Source organism: Camarhynchus parvulus, chromosome 10 (assembly GCF_901933205.1).
Source record: "Camarhynchus parvulus chromosome 10, STF_HiC, whole genome shotgun sequence".
Taxonomy (NCBI): Eukaryota; Metazoa; Chordata; class Aves; order Passeriformes; family Thraupidae; genus Camarhynchus; species Camarhynchus parvulus.
The window spans coordinates 3,632,873-3,649,526 of NC_044580.1; the positions used below are offsets into that span (position 1 = coordinate 3,632,873).

General features: G+C 46.1%; 1 protein-coding gene across 1 annotated transcript in view; it reads right to left on the minus strand.

The window, feature by feature from the left end:
• Nucleotides 1–16,654, minus strand: part of SIN3A (SIN3 transcription regulator family member A) — a 31,443-nt gene that overhangs the window by 4,071 nt on the left and 10,718 nt on the right. Inside the window, 15 exon segments of the mRNA XM_030955226.1 lie at nt 188–361; nt 1,374–1,543; nt 2,016–2,589; nt 2,759–2,942; nt 4,133–4,371; nt 5,072–5,164; nt 5,166–5,189; nt 6,705–6,915; nt 8,393–8,511; nt 9,928–10,017; nt 11,212–11,370; nt 12,155–12,307; nt 12,990–13,241; nt 15,312–15,594; nt 16,081–16,187. Of these exon segments, the coding sequence (XP_030811086.1) occupies nt 188–361; nt 1,374–1,543; nt 2,016–2,589; nt 2,759–2,942; nt 4,133–4,371; nt 5,072–5,164; nt 5,166–5,189; nt 6,705–6,915; nt 8,393–8,511; nt 9,928–10,017; nt 11,212–11,370; nt 12,155–12,307; nt 12,990–13,241; nt 15,312–15,594; nt 16,081–16,187 (2,832 nt within the window).

Here is a 16,654-nt window from a genome sequence, read left to right on the forward strand (position 1 = left end):
CAGAAGCATTAACCTGTTCTAAAAGCTGGCAGCACGTGCGCTGGTTTTGGCTGGGACGGAGTTAATTTTCTTCATTTTTGGGTGCCTAAACAAAGCTCTTTTTCAAAGGACCAGTGCCTCTCCCTTCTCCAAAGGCACCCCCTCAGCTCTTGCTGGTTTTCCACTGCAGTTGAGAGCCTGGCTTTACCTTGAAGCAGTTCTCCTCGGACATGAGCTGCTCGGCTTTGCGCTGGTAGGCGGCCTCCAGGAGCGTGCGGGAGGACTGGGACGCCAGGAGCCCTCCGGTGGCCCCGTTGCTGTTCTCTGACAGGTACAGGTCTGTCACCTGCACACAGATCTCATCACTCACAATGTGCTGCAGCTGCAAACAGGAGCAACAGGGACAAAGGGTTTGTCAGGGAGACTGCTACACCCCCATCAGAATAGAATAAAGTAAGGGTGTGACAATGGGATTGAGCTCAAGCAAAAAAAAAATCCCTTAGCTTCTTCCACTTGCAGATTATCTCTGCTGCTATGTGAAAAGCCCACAAGATCTTTAGAAAAATTAGCAGGTGACAAAGCACAACTACTCAGAGAAAAACTACACACAGAGAACATTCTGATCAGCAGCAGGGGAGGAAGGGCCAGAGCTCGGTGACACAGCGTGTCCTCTCCTCACCAAGGGGCTGCTGCTGTGTCTGAGGAGAGGGGTGGGAGGTTTAAGATCAAATCCATATTTTGTGTAAATTTGAAAATCAAAAGTCTCCCAACTGTCTTCTGAATTCAGTTAATCTCTGGACTGAAGGGCTTCTGAAGAGCAGCTCTACCCTTCTGAAAGAGGAAAGCCCTTTCAAGCTATTCCACTTCCAGCCCCTTGTGTCTGTTTTTGTTCTTTATGCTACAAAAAGGCACAGGAATTTTTCCTTTGCTCACGCATTCTTCCTACCAACCCAATAAAAGGACTGGAGTTTAACAGCCAAAATGAGCTACTCCAGCAGCCAGATAAAAGAGACAAAACGGTTTTAGAAAAAGCATGCACTCCTACAGCACTGATGGAAAGGAAAGGAACCATTTAGATGTAATTTCTTTGGGTTTTTTTCCAAAGCTGAAACAAGATTAGCTCTGGACATGCTTTGAATACTTACATCCTAAAACATATGGAGAACTTTGTAGAGGATATTCTCAATAATTCAAACAGATCAAAAGTCACTCTCTATCATTTCTTTACTATGAGGGTTAGAGAGCTAGGTGAAGAAACACCCTGAATTTACCCTTTTACCCCTGAAATTCCCCATGTGGGCATACAACACTGCCTGCAATGCGAGCCTGGAGCAAACAACCTGCCTGCTGTCTCTGCCCCGCCCCACCCAGCCCCCAGGCCGTGCTGCAGGCACCTGTCTGACGATGCTCTGGATCAGCTTGTCCATGGTGAAGGCGATGTAGGCGTGGATGGTGAACATCTCGCGCAGCGAGTCCTCGTACTGCGACGAGTCCATGTTCCCGTCCAGCAGGTTGCGCACCATGTCCAGGAAGGCCGGGTAATAATCCTCAACGTCGATGTCCACTGCAGCAGGGGAGAAGGGGACACATGGGCACACCATCCCCAGGAAGGGCTGCTGGGAGGTTTGGTCCTCAGGTGACCCACGTAAGCTGAAGAGTTACTTAAACTTGTCCTTTATGGACATAAATCTTTGTACATAAAATCATACCTTTTAAGGCCACAGGTATTTTCATAATCTTTGGCATTCTAGCTCTAGCCTCCTCCATGAGGAATTTATTTCTGAAAGGTTTTACTTAGGGAACTTGAGAATATACAAGTGTACAACAAAAGCTCTTATGAAATAACTGCTGCGTATTATCCCTCTACTAGTCCAAGTCCTATGTTCTCCACATCTTCCCACCTCCCCAGGGATAATAAAAAAGAGCCCATCTTAAAGGAACACTGCTGTCACATGCCTGAAGACACCAAACACCCTGTCAGCACACTACAAACAGAAACACCATATTCCCCCAGCCTCCCACCAGAAGTCACTCACTGGGCTCCTTCAGTCGCAGCTGGATGGCAGGACTGTCACTCTTGTCTCGCTTTATGCCCAGCACTTCCCTCTCCCACTCCCGTTCCCGCGTCTCCTCCTCGATCTGCCGCTCGGCCTGGGTGCAGATCCGCAGCAGCCGCAAGCACAGGATCTGGTGCAGCCTCATGAAGATGTACCAGTTGCTGTTCACGTAGAAGAGGTTGTAGACCTCATCCATGCCCCGCAGCTTCTGGGCTGTCGTGTTGTTGAACATCAGCTTGGTTTTGGGAGGACTGCCCCCAACACCATTGTGCTTTTTTGCAGCCCCAGTGGCTTCGTCCACATCCATTTCCTCTTCTTCTTCCTCCTCCACATCTGAGAGTTCACCTCGCTGAGCAAACAGCAGGTCTGGAATGAAGTGATACATGATCTGCTTGATTTTGTACTTGTCCTCTTTCTGGATTCCCGTCTGCCGCTTCACGTGGTGGATGATGAGAGAGGCAGCATCTTCCAGGATCTGCTTGTCTTCATAGGCTAGTGAGAGGTGTGGGCCTGTGGGGACTCCAGCATTGTCTTCTGAAGCTTGTTCTTGCCTCTACAAAGGAGAAATAGCATAAAAATCAGCCTGAACAATCCCTCTCCACCACCCAAGAGCTTGCTAGAAACAGATTTCCACCCTCATCAAGCTGTGAGGAAGAGGAACTGAAACTGCCCTAGCAAAGTGCATAAGCTCGAGGGAAGGAAACTGTTGGTGACCATCTCACCTCATCATAGATGCTTTCAATCTCATTGAGGAGACTCTTTGACCTTAGGACCTTGGTATCATTCTGCTTGAAATTGATGCCCTGGTGGTCCAAGGATTTCAGGTAATATTTCTCATTCTGCTCTCGCCAGACTTTATTAAATCCTCTCTGGGCTTCTCGCCACTCTTCCTCTTTCATCTTTAACCTTGGATCAAGAAAACAAAGGTGAGCTAAGAGGTGAGCATAAGAGAAAAACCTCAGCCTGTGGTTCTTAGTGAGTGTTGACAAGAGCTGAACTCCCAATGAAATGGGCATGGATCAAAGATCCCACAGAAAGCAGCTTTCCAGGGGGTGCCCCCTGGACACATCCTTCTGGAGAAACCACTCCGGGTTTCTTTCACATTTAGGTAAAACCACACAGGAACAAAGCTGCCCCAGGAGAGGGAATAAAGGGACAGGGAAGGCAAAAAAGTTGGCCCTGGTCTCTCAGAAATCCCCAGAAAGCTCCACCTGTGGAACAGGGGCAGTTTAGTTTGGACAATTGAACGAAGCATGGACACCTGAGTACCCTGGGAATGCACCCCTGAACCTTGACTCAGCATCCCAAGCGAAGCACCCCTGATTCAGCTGAAGAAGGGTAGGGAAACTGGGATCTTGCAGGTATCCTGGGAAAGCTGCTCTGCCCAGCTCCACAACTCCAAAACACAGGACCAAGAGCCCCACAGAGACAAAACAGCATGTGCTGCTTACACACCCCCTCGACCTTCCCTCAAGGAGTGGCAGCATCCACTCCCTTTTAACTGAGGAAGGGGAGGCTTACAACAGAAACTGGACTGGGAATCTGAGAATAGCAGAGACACCATAGGGCACACAGACCCATAGGATTTGGAAAGGGATCACAGTTAGCCCTGGGACAACAGTTCCCTTATCTTACACGCAGTGCTGACACCAGGGAAGAAAAAAGTTTAAGAGGAGACAACAAAAGCTCTATATCCTTCCAGCTGAGCTGTAAGGATTTTGCTTCAGGAGGGCAATTCCTTCTAGGTGATTATTATGGAATACACCAACTGTCCAGAATATAAATGAATATTTTAGTTTCACACAACAATAGAATCATGGAATGGTGTGTTTTGGAAGGGACCTTGCAGATCCTCCTGTTCCACCCCCTGCCATGGACAGGGACACTTCCCACTGGCCCATGTTGCTCCAAGTCCTGCCTGGCCTTGAACACTTCCAGGGGTTGGGCAGCCACAACCTTTTGGGGCAAATTCACAGCCTTGTGGAGGGCACACTCCTTAGGGCCAGAAATCAGCCACATTTCCATAAATTTGGAGGGCATAGAGTGCATCACCTTTGGGAAGGGAGCCTGGGGCAGGGTGCTGGGGCAGTCAGTACCTTTTCAGCACGATGGGCACAGCCACAGAGGGGTTCTTGCGCAGCCCATCGATGATGTCAGCTGCTTTGTCAGCGTATATCCTCTGGAGAGCCTTGCGGTGGATCACCTCCGAGGTGCCCCCCAGGGTGTTGTCCAGCCGGAATTTGGCCTGCTCCTCCGCAGACAAGCGTGACAGCTTCTTCTGGATTGCCTCGAGAACGCGGATGGTTGCCAGGTTGGTCTCCAAGACAACATCCAGCTGGAGAGAACAGTGCATTAGCCGTAGCATTTGAATAGACAAAACATGATACTTCACGGAGGCAAACATTCAAGTGACGCGAAACAAGAAGCTGTGCCTGTTTAACAAGGTGTACTCAAGCACTTTGGTGTTCAGCTGCTCTAAAATAATCCAATTACATTTCATCTGCTACCTAAATAACACTGTGGAAGAATTTAAAGGCTACTAGAATGATACCATTTGGAAATCACATCTTCCAGCTGGGAATAGAACACAATTGACAGTTACTCTACAAAAGGATGTGCCAAATCTGTGCAGATTCAGGTAATTGCCCAGCTAACTTCCATTTCCAGTCAAAATGTCAGTCATTTAAAATCCTGAACATATTGCTTTGCAGATGATTACAGGGGAATGCATGTTCTCATGCACTACGTGGGCAGGAAGAACAGAAAAGATGCAACAATTCCATGCTTGGCCATTCAACAATTTCCTGTGAAGTGGGGTGAACTAAATGCTCCACACAAAAGGTGAGGGGCAGGTGTGGCAGCTTAGTAGTTATGCAGCCACTGCTTCTTGCATGAAGAGAAAACAAGCTTTTATGCCAAAAACCAGGTGGTAGACACAATAAAAGATGCAGAATTAAAGGTATCATTACATCAAACTCATTAACTGTTCACAGAACAGAGCTTTCTGAGACATGAACCAAAGAAAAGCAATTTACCTCAAAACGCTCATCCTCACACCTGTAGATGTGCTCTTCATATTGGGTCTTCTTGGAGCTCACAAATGTGGAATCTTCAGACCAGGATGGGAAAGGAGACCCAGGTGTCATTCAAAACCTTTGAGGGAGGCAGAGAGAGAACAAAAGTCAAGGTCAGTGTTCAAGGGGATCACACCGGGCCAGCTTCAAGAGCAGTCTTCTGATGGGGCAATCTAATTCCCAGCTGGAAAAAGTGTGTGTGCCTTCCAAAGCTCAGCATTCACGGGGCAACCCCAAACAGCCAGAAGCCAAACAGCCAGGCAGCCTGAAAAATTCATAGGCTGGAGCTGTGAGGAAAAACCTTGAGGGAGAAGAGGAAAATAAAGGTGAAAGGAGCTTTTTCTGCTACTTTGGATTAGTCAGCTGCAACCAGCTTGTTCCCCATGTGTGATTCACCATCAACACTGTATGGTCACCACAGCAGACCTGACTGTTAGACAGGACACAGTTGCTGCCTCCAAATAAGGCTAATTGGAAGTATAAAACCATACCCTGGCATCACCTTCCTGACAAAACAGCTCAGCACCTGCAGCTTTCAATATAGGAGCAGAACATTAAAAAGCAAACAAACAACCCAACAACCACCTCAAAGAGGCCAAAGGCAAAGAAACAATGATTTTGGCAGGCAGTCTTGAAAACCAGGTCCAGTTTCCATAAACTCAAAGCCTGAACAACTGAGTCATTAGATTCTCACAGGGAGGAAAGTTTGTAACTGCATCACACAAGCAGCTTTTGAGAGACGTGTCAAGACATGGATTAAAAATTCAGCATTTCAGGGAGAAAGAAAGATGCATCTGAGGGAATACGTGGGAGAATCTGTCTACAGAAAACATGATTTTCCTTTAAAGTTGGCCTAGAGACAACTCTGAAAGCAGACTAAGTGAGAATTTAGGTAAAAAGGTAGCAATAATCCTGAATTACATACTACCTTGTAAAGGACCTCTGAGATCACATTAAGATCACACAGAAAACCAGTTCTGTCATCTCCTACTAAAGTTTGCAATCTTAATGTTCCTTTCACAGGTCATACCACATAACACATCATAAATAAGATGTAGGAGCATTAGGCATGTCAGTAATTAACCATCATAACTATTCAGTAGCTTTTTCTCCAGCTGCCTCCCAACACTCTATGCAAACCTTTCACAAACTTCTGCAGAAGAGCTGATGCCAACCGTCACAGCCACGTGGGTACCACAACTCCCAGCCAGCTCCCAGCATAACCCAGTTCCTAGACTGACACTTCACCCTGTGCAATAACTTCTGGCTATGATCCAGATGTTTATGGGAGTGCCACCAGGAATTCCTGAGCTGTGCTCCCCTGGAGCTGCCACACACGCCGTGGCGATCCCGAGCCAGGATGGTGTGCCCAAGCATGCCTGGCTGCAGGAGCAGCATGGAGCAGTGTGGAGCAGTGCTAGGCAGCGAGCTGCCTGGCCCCAGCCCCATGCCCACCACCACCAGCTGTGTCCTGACACCCCCAGGAACCTTTCCAACAGGGATACAAACAAAATCCCCCTTCCTGCTCCGTTTTGCTCCGATGCTTTAAAAAGGCTGGGAGGAGCCTTGCTGTGTGGCACAGCCCCTGCCTTACCTCTTTACACAGTGGAGTCCTCCCCGTGCACTTGGGCTGCTGGTAGCTCTTGGGCAAGGCTCTGTAGCTGGAGCCCAGCCTCTTGCAGGAGGCATAGTCAATCTCCATGGCGATCCCCTCAGTAGCCCGTTCCTTGGGATACGTCTCCATGTGAACAGACTCCTTATATCCCAGAAAGTTTTTAAACCAAGTGAACAGTTCTGGGAATTTCCTAAAATAAAAGGAACAAAGTGAAAAATGAGCTAAAACAAAATGCAGACAGCACCGAGCTGTGATGCTGAGGCTAGAACTGATTACTACAGGCAACCCTCTAAATTATCAATCTGGTGAGAAGACCCTCTCTGCTCAACCCCACTCCCACAGAGCCTGACCAAATGGGAAACAAGCACCTGTTGTAATCAGGTGGGGATTGCTCTCCTGGTGCAACTAAGGTGCTTTAGGATTAGTGACCAACAAGGAGCAGCTGCCAAAGCTTTTGCTACAGGGACAGCACTCGTGGCACAATCACATCTGGGTCTCCCCAAACTACCCTGGTACTGAACTCAGGCCAGGTTCCTCGTTGTTTGCCAATGGTTTGAACCTTAAACCAGACTTTTCCTTTCCAGAGGCAGCAAGAAGAAACCAAAAGGCAATTTTGTAACTACACAAAAGGTTTCAGTGCCAAGCAGTTGCTTCAACCAGACTTCACAGAGCAGCATGAATCACAGAGAAACCTTTGCCTGCAAGGCCCAAGTTTGCCTGTTTGCAGAATTTCCTGAAAAATTTTTTGTCTAAAATACAGCATTTGTTCACATCCTCTTATTTCATGCAAAGCTCCAGCAACAGGATGAACTGAACCTGTTACTAATTGAATCACTAGTTATTAATTGCTTTTTTTGTTATATGGCAAAAGACAATGTCCAACTCCAGAATAGAAAAACCCTGTATTTTATCTTTCCCTATAGTTAGGAGCACAGGCAGTAGATGGGAAAGTACAGAATTTTCTTGTCAAATATTGCACCTTTTTTACCTAAAGTCAGGCATCCTGCTGATGCCTGGCTAATTCCAGTGGACCTATAGAGTGACTGGAAGCTCCTTAGGGCAGTTTCTCTGCACAGTAGCTACTACAATGGGGTCTCCTGAACTCAATTTATGGTGCTACTGCCTTCTCCCTTGGAACCAGCCATTCAGTGCCCAGGCAAAAGAAACACTAACCCTGCTGCCCAACACTGATGAGAGGATATCTGTTGGTTTTAACCAATTAATAGAGCTGTTCTGTACACTGCTGACAATCATGGAAGTCGTAAATTCCTATTTAAAGTACAGAGTTCTTTAACATTTTTGGCTTTGTGACAGAATTCAGCTGCTTTTTGGAAACTTTTGTGAGCTTATATCAGCACTCTGCTTTTCTGGGGGGACATATTCCTGTGTAATTAGACAGTTGATCTTTTCTCAAATGACATAATTTGAGAATGATTCCAGAGCAAGAAACTGCAATAACAGGCTGCTAATAATTTTGTTTGCCCTACTGGAAAGGGAAGACACACAGCAAGCAACACCTGTACTGCTCCTGCACGCTGCCTGTCAGGACACAGCTGGGAATCTCTCTGGGATAAGGAATAGGAAAGGGCAGTGCAGAAGACCACGAAGGTGAGTGTTTCTTTCCTGGCTCCACAGCAGAAACAGACCAGGAAAGGGGCTGCACTTACCCCAGGAATGGGGAGACCAGCTGCACGAGCTCAGCCCTGGAGATCACCTCCTGGTTGAAGATCACGAGGCAGCGCAGGAAGTTCTCGTACGCCTCGGTGCTGCGCAGAGCTTTGCGGACCTGAGCCAGAGCAGACAAGAGAAGAGGAGCTGTCAGGGTGACACTCAGCAGGAGGAGGTCCAGGAGACCTGGGTTTGACACTGTGTTTCCCACTGAGGCACACAAATCTTTGAGTTGAACAGAGAGAAGTTGCCCTGTACACAGGGCCAGACAAACTGGTACTGCTGGGAGCCACCCCCACGCTGGGATCCCCTGCAATGTCAGCACTGGGGCATTACTCTAAGAAAGGAGCTGCAAGTGAAGAACTAAATCCTTCAGAGAACCCTGTAACAGCTGGATTACAAAGCACTGGAATCATGGACAACATCAGTTACAACTGCAGCACCACAAACCCACCTAGGCTGCTTTTAAACTTCAGAGAGTATTTCAAGTAGGGAGTGGGGGGTATGAGACCCATGCCCTGGGTAACACCTCTCCAGCCTCTACCTGCTTCCAGCTTGGATTGTCACAGACAATCCTCCTTCTGTGACCTCTGTAATCCTCCTTCTGTAACCCTGATCTTCAAAAAATGAGAAAGCCAAATTATTCATCCCAGCACCACTACCTTTCCCACAAGAACAGCAAGATCTACACATCAGACTGAGATCTATCACTGTTAAGTTATTCATCATTATGGTTATAATTCCACAGCAGGGATTTCTAGGTTTACTCATGTTAACACCTACACATCCTCCAAGCAATAAATTGGTTCCCAGTTACCATTAGCTGGTTCCCATCACGCTGCAGAATTCACCAGACCAGCAGGGAGCAACCAAGACTGCCATCAGTGCGTGAATATTGCTTAAAAGATGGTTTTAACTTTGTCCCATACTCCCCTCTGAGCTATAAGGCACTGTATGGACATCTCAGAGAAGACACCAAGGTACCACTTGGAAACATCCCATATCTCCTTCACTTGATCTGTGTCCTAAACCAGCAACAGGTAACAACTGTGCAATTAATTAGATTAATCTCTGAGGGGAAATAAAAAAACCAGCCCAATGTAAATATGAATCAGGTGCTTTGTAAACTGAGCTCCCCCCTGCAGCCAGCTGGCTGTAGATGGGTACAAGCTGTGCCAACACAGCAAGACACGCCACGCACATCATCAGCTGTAGGGGGATCTTATAAAGGGGAAAACCACTTGGAGTGTGGGTTACAGGGAAAAAATCCCATTCCCTCAAACAAATTGCAGCAGCAGCAGCAGGTGGAAAGCTGGAGAAGGAGCTTTGGGGAAAAGAGACATGTAAAAAATATCACCAAGTTAAAAAAAATTCAATGTATCTGACTTAGAGGTCGCAGGATACATCTGAGATCAAGCTGCAGAAATGTTATCAGGGTGGTGTAAATCTCACACTTCACTGTGATAAAAATCCAGATGTGTACACAGGAAGGACATACATCAAGGACATGCAACATCTGCATCCTGCCTCTCACCTTCTCGAAGAAGAGAGATTCTGTCCCCACACCGTGTTTGCTGGCTTCTGCCAAAGACTGGTCTTTCAAACCAAGCAGCTTTGGTTTCTTCTGTTATCAAAAAAAAAAACGAAAGGCAATTAAAAATAAAAGGCGTGTTCAGCAAGCTGGGATAATTTGATTATCTATCACAGGTGAGTGCCAGATCCCTGACCCCACCATGTGCTTCCCATTATGGAAAAGTGGCTTTTAAAAGAAGGAAAGTCTATTGAAGTATGTGCTACAAGTTAATTTACTGAATGTTAATAAGTAGCATGCCACTCCAAATATCTGTAATACATTGTTTCACCCTTTCCTGTAACTAGCTGATTGTTTCAATCACACTACAGCACATCTTACTTTGATAACAAGTTTGGAAAACTGCCAGAATAGATGATTTTGTTATCACTCATCCAGTTCTGCAAGTCTTACACCTCCCCAGAATGGCAATTTTTTCTCTCTTACATTCTACTGAAAGATGCTTTACTTTCCCCATCCTCAGAAAGGCTGAAAGGTGCCTCCAAAACGTGCTTTATTTTGGTGCCCTCGATTTGAAGAGGAGGAGAAAGGGCAGAAGGGGACTTAAATGGTACAATTATGCATGCTACTGCTTCTCATGACAAAGGAAGATATACTGGCTTCAAAAAAAGCAGGCAAATTTATCCCTCATGCACAAACACGAGGCCACCTGGCCACAGGACAATTTTTGTTGCACTACACAGCCTCGCTGCTCTCACAAATCATGCGTCATTTGAAAAGGGCAAACTCTGCTGAGAGAATAATCATTTATCATTGTATTAAAAGCTCCATCACAGGAAAGATGAGCAAACATGATTCTACTGCATCTGCTCCAAGTTGTACTACAACAAAGCTTTCAGGCACACCTTTTCAGCTCATCTTTTCCTACGTGCCTTAGGAACATTTGCTACAAATATTGGGCAAGTTTATTCTGTGGCATTACTGAGACTTTTGTCTCCACACTCCATAACTCCCCCTCATTAAACACTGCTCATAAAAACTACACCTTTATTAGAAAGTGATGAAAACTGTTTCCCCAAGCCATTAAAGTAACTATGTCCCGCCCTCAGGAACGGATACCACCATCAGTTTGCAGAAATCAGAGGCAAACACTTGCTGCTTGGAAACAAGGACTTCTGAAAGGTTTAAAGACAAACACTATTTTCCATGTTCCCAAGCTGCAGCCTGTGCCACAAAAACCACAAAGACTTGGAAGACACATCCTGAAGGAGCAGCCCAGGCTCTCACCTTCACCGGAGGGGTGGCACCGGTGCCCGAGTGCCGTCGGATCTGGCAGCCATTCTGGTTGGGTCTCTGCTGCTTGTTGTTGAGCTGCGGCTTCTTCACTGTGCCCCCGTGGTCATTCCTGACTGATTCCACTTTCTCTGCAGTTGTCTTGCTCAACAGCTTGTTCAGAGACAAACCCATAAGACCATTAGGGCTACGTTCCACACAAAACGTCACCGAATGGGTTGGGTTGGAAGGGACCTTTAAGTTCATTCAGTTCCAATGCCATGCCATGGTCAGGGACACCTCTCACAATTCCAAATTGCTCAGAGTTCCATTCGACCTGCCCTTGAACACCTCCAGGGATGGGGCAGCCACAGCTCCTCAGGGTAGCAGTGTCTCACCACCCTCCACAGGGAAGAATTTTTTTCTATTATCTAATCTAAACCTACTCTCTTTCAGTCTGAAGCCATTCCCCCTTGACCTACCACTCCATGCCCTTGTAAAGAGTTTCCATCTTTTTTTGAGGCTCTCTTCAGATACTGGAAGACCACAATTAGGTGACCCCTGAGCCTTCTCTTTTCCAGGCAGAACAATCCTAATTCTCTCAGCCTTTCCTCACAGGAGATGTGCTTCATCCCTCTGATGATCTTGGGGACCTCCATGGGACTTGCTCTGACAGATCCATGTCCTTCCTGTGCTGGGGACCCCAAAGCTCCTAGCTCTAGATGATCAATGGATTTTACTGCAGTTACAGCCCTAACTTAGAACAACCCTCTTAGGCAAAGGAATTGCATTTAAAATAAAAGTTATTTAAGAGACAAGTTGTAGCCAGAAAACAGTCTACCCCTGATCTCCTTCCTACACCCCAGGAAACTTAGAGCAAAAGCACATTTTTCTGAACACTGGCTTCATACAGAACAGTCTGCACTAGGCATCTCACCCTATCTCCAAGGGTACTCACCACAGAGCTGTTGGCATCAGGCAGGAACTGCCCAAACTCCGAGAGCAGATCCTCCTGGTTCTTGAAGAGGCGAGCCACCTGGGCATAGACCTCCTGCTCTGTCAGGGCTGGCGTGTAGTTCCCTCCTGCCTCCTTGGCATTACGCTGCTCTTTCTGCCAGAGGAAAGAGGAGAAGTGTCAGAAGAAAGGATGCACAAACGATTCAAGTGACAAAGAAAAAATAAACTCTCAGTGATAGAAATAATGGAACAGCAAAGATCTCAGCTCCTTATATAAAGCATCATACTACATTAATAGTATGACTCTCATATATTCTAAATATCTATACTTATATATACACTATAAATACATCCTAAATACCCAACTGGCCCTGGAACAGTAAGACACTGACCAAGGAAGTGGTTTTTTTTTGCTTTTAACATAGAGCTACAGCCACATTGCCTCATCCTGACACGTGCTCATAGAAAAACACCAAACCCAGTTTTTAAACAAGCATTGCAGAGACTTCCAAACAAAGATGATGGATTGAGATCTATTACTTCATACTGCTATGTAATCTTTTTAACTTGCCAGACTTCTGCTTAGTTCAAGCAGAATTCAAGACCAGGCTGGACAGGGCTTGGAGCAACCTGACCTAGCAGAAGGTGCCCCTGCCCATGGCAAAGGGTTGGACTAGATGATCTTTAAGGCCCCTTCCAATCCAAACCAGTCCATGATTACCTGCTGGCCACTGCTAGTACAGCAGAAGACCCAAATGCAAGTTTTGGACACCCCCCTGAAGCAAAGCAAGAGAAATACCCATACACAGACACAAATTCACATTTCCAACACTCACCTGATACGTATGGAGAATCTCCAGGAAGGCTTTGTAGATGTCTGGCTGTCCCTGGAACCGGTTTTTGATCTTGTTGACGTAGTTGATGGCGTGGTTGAACTCCACGGGCTGATTGTTCTGCAGGGATGGTGTGGTGCCCAGAGAGATTGTCACGGGCGTGTGCGGCTGCACCGGCGGCGAGCGCGGCGACGCGTACGGCGGGATCGGGGGCGTCTGCTGGCTGGCAGGAGTGTGAGCCTGCAACTGCGATGGCTGAGGGGAACACAGGCTCTGTTAGGAAGCAGCAGACCCCCTCATGGTCAGGATATAAAGCAATTTTAATCCACTTAGGGATAAATGAATAAATAAATAAAAATAGATAAATATTTAGTGGGCTAGCAGAGACTAAACTGCAACTGCGATGGCTGAGGGGAACACAGGCTCTGTTAGGAAGCAGCAGACCCCCTCATGGTCAGGATATAAAGCAATTTTAATCCATTAGGGATGGACAAATAAATAAATAAATAGAAATAGATAAATATTTAGTGGGCCAGCAGAGACTAAACCGCATCACGGAGACAAAATACCTGGGCTGTTCAAGCAGTTGTTATTAAGATGATTTTCCTTGCTAATTGCTTTGGACTGAAACCTGACAAGAGACAAACTACCTCAAAAACGTCACAGAGCCAAAATGCATAGGTATGGCTGGCTCCCACACAGCCAGTCACTTTGGCACTAGTCAACAACTGTGGGATGAATGAAGGCAATAGCAAGGGAAAACATGAGTTTCTTCAAACAAAGAGCAGCCAGTGAGTAATTATTTTGAATACTCTCAATGGACGTTGAACAGCCAGGTGAAAATTTAGTTTTGAGGTGGCATTTTAAATGGAAATGGAAGTACTTATTCCCCTCACGTTTTACATTTCAAAACTCGTATTTAAACAGAGTTTTCAGGACTGAGAATTTAAATAACTGTCTTCGGATGGGCATAAATATCCTGTTACAATATCCTGTCCTGCCTTTACCTGCCTGGTAGGGACATCTTACCTCATTGTCTAGCCTGTCCCTCAGGCTCATTTTAAAGCTTCAGCAAGGACAGTTCAACACTTTGCAGGTGTGACAGGCAGAAAACCACTTATCCCATGGTGTTAAGAAGGAGACTGCTACATCTTTACTGAGAGCATGTACCTCTTCAGAAAAAATCCCTGAAACCTAGCACAGGCAAGTTCATTCTGGAATGATCTGCAGCGTCCAGCTTGGCAAATCTTTTAGCAAATCTTTCAGCATGTTTTTGTTTGCCATTTCTGAGCAGGAAGTTGCATGTCCCAACAATGTTTGCCCAGAGATCAGCTAACCGCCACATTTTAAATCCTGCTGCTTTTTAACTGCATGTTACCTTTTCCTTTAGCTTTTCCAGGCAATTGTTATCAAACAGTTTAGGGATTAACCCTTGAAACTTTGGAGATCCCCTCCCTAAGGCTCTGAAATATTTTTGCAGTTTGAGGCTAAAATACACAAAATTTCATCTGGAGTAATCTCCTTGAATGTCTATTATCCTGTTTCACATAAAATACATCTTTTGGACAGTAGAATCTGGATTATATCTAAACCAGAGTCAAATTTCCTTTGTTACTCAAAGGTCTCTGTTTTGGGCAAACACAACCAATACCTACAGGCAACATCATGGTCATTCTGCTAAACTCTTGCACTTTAGATGTTGCCAATAACTCCTAAACCCTTCCAGCTGACAGCTGAACCAGACCCCTCTACAAAAACCATTCAAACTGAAAACAAGACTTCAAGCAATGCAGAGGCCACCAAATAACAAATGAAGGTTTCCTAAAGGCTTAATTGCCTCAAGCATTTGAAATGATCCACACACTTCCACACCAAAGAGAACATCTTCATCATAACCTCTGTTTTATGGGCAATTTCTTGGGACTTTAGGTCTAAGACAATACACACAAAAGCAGGCATATAGTGTGTGCCCAGTGCTTTAACTAGGAACCTTTTCCCTAGGTTGCTGGATCACTTCTTGAATAACGTGCGTGCCATTTACCAGATGCTCTGTCTTTCAGTTCCCCACTGCCAGCAACAAGGCTTTTCCAAACCCTTAATGTTTTGGAAAGCTTATTTGAATTGCTGTCAAATTAACTACGACTGCATCTTCAAGTTAGAAGATGAGAAACAAATCCAGCAGCAGAAGGGGAACACATGAAGGTTCACAAACACTGTGGGAAAGCAGCGTGGAAGTTAATTTTTCACCCTCTAGCTGCACACCAGCTTCAGCTGGAGGCAGCAGGGTCTCTGTGCTCTCAGTGCAGGTCACCCAGAGCCCCTCACCTTGCTGATTTTGGCAGGTGTGGGCTGTGGTGCCGGCTGTGCTGGTGTCGGGGTCGACTGCGCCGAGGGCTGCGACGGATGTGGCGGCTGCGGCTGCGGCTGGGGCTGCAGCCCGTGCGTGGGGATCTGGTGAACCTGCCCCGGGGTGGTCACGTTCACCATGTCATTGGTCTGCACCTCAATCTTGTAGCCAGGTGGCAGGAAGGTGTTGAAGCCCATGATCAGGTCTGGGTGGCCCTTGAAGAGCTGCGACACACGGCTGATCACCCCCGGAGTGTCGATGCTGGGGAAGGAATAAGATCACAATGTCATTGTCCCCTGGCACCTTGCAGTGGGACAAGGTTCTCCACACAGCAATCTGCCAGTGGATTTTTTTTTCTCCCTTATCACCTCTAACATATGAAACAATGCAAAACTGACTCCTACAAACAGACTGCTGAACTCAAGAGTGACATTAGCATTATTATATCAGCCCAGACAGGGCTTTATATCCATGAGATCCAGTCCCAAGTCTGACCATTATTAATGGGCAGACAACCAGATGAATCAGCTGTCAAGGCTGAACTTGTGAACTCCCACTCTAGGCAGAGATTTAGTATAAATGAAGGGATGCATTTCATTTTCAAAATAAAGCACACAACTGCTTTTACATCATTGTCCAGGTGTGTTATTCTGTATACAAAGGACAGAATTCAGCTCCTGCCCTGTGCTCCCATGTCCACACACACTCTTTCCAACCTGGAAGGAAGAAGCAAATGCAGCTTGTTACCTTTGAGATTTAAATTCCTTCATAATATCCAAGAAGTCATTGTAGACCTGTGGCTGACTACCAAACTGTAGCTTCACCTGGTCAAGGTAAGACAATGCATCCTCCACCTGGAGACAGACCAGACAGGTCATATTAGCAGAGAAGATTTGATTTCACCTCCCATTGTTCTGTAAAACACTCAGCATTTGAAAACACAGCTGTTAGCCCTGAGCCTGGGCAGGGAATTGAGGAGCAAAAAGCTCATGAGCATGGTTTGTGTACTACCAGCACTGTTTTAATAAGAGGTACTCACTCCCCACTCCTGGCCCATAAGACAAAACTGTACCAAAAAAAAAGACAAAAAGGAAAAAAAAGGCAACACAGATCAGCAGAATTACTCAGAATGAAAAAAAAACCCCAACATGCTCCAAATCTACCATCACTGAAGTGACTGCTAGGATAAACAGAACTAGACTGAGTATTTTTCCTGCATTCATATGTGGAAATTATTATGGAAGTCTAAGAATAAGCAGAAAGTGGAAATGACATATTCAGTGTAGTAGATGTCTGCCAGGTACATGGTTGCACTTCTCTC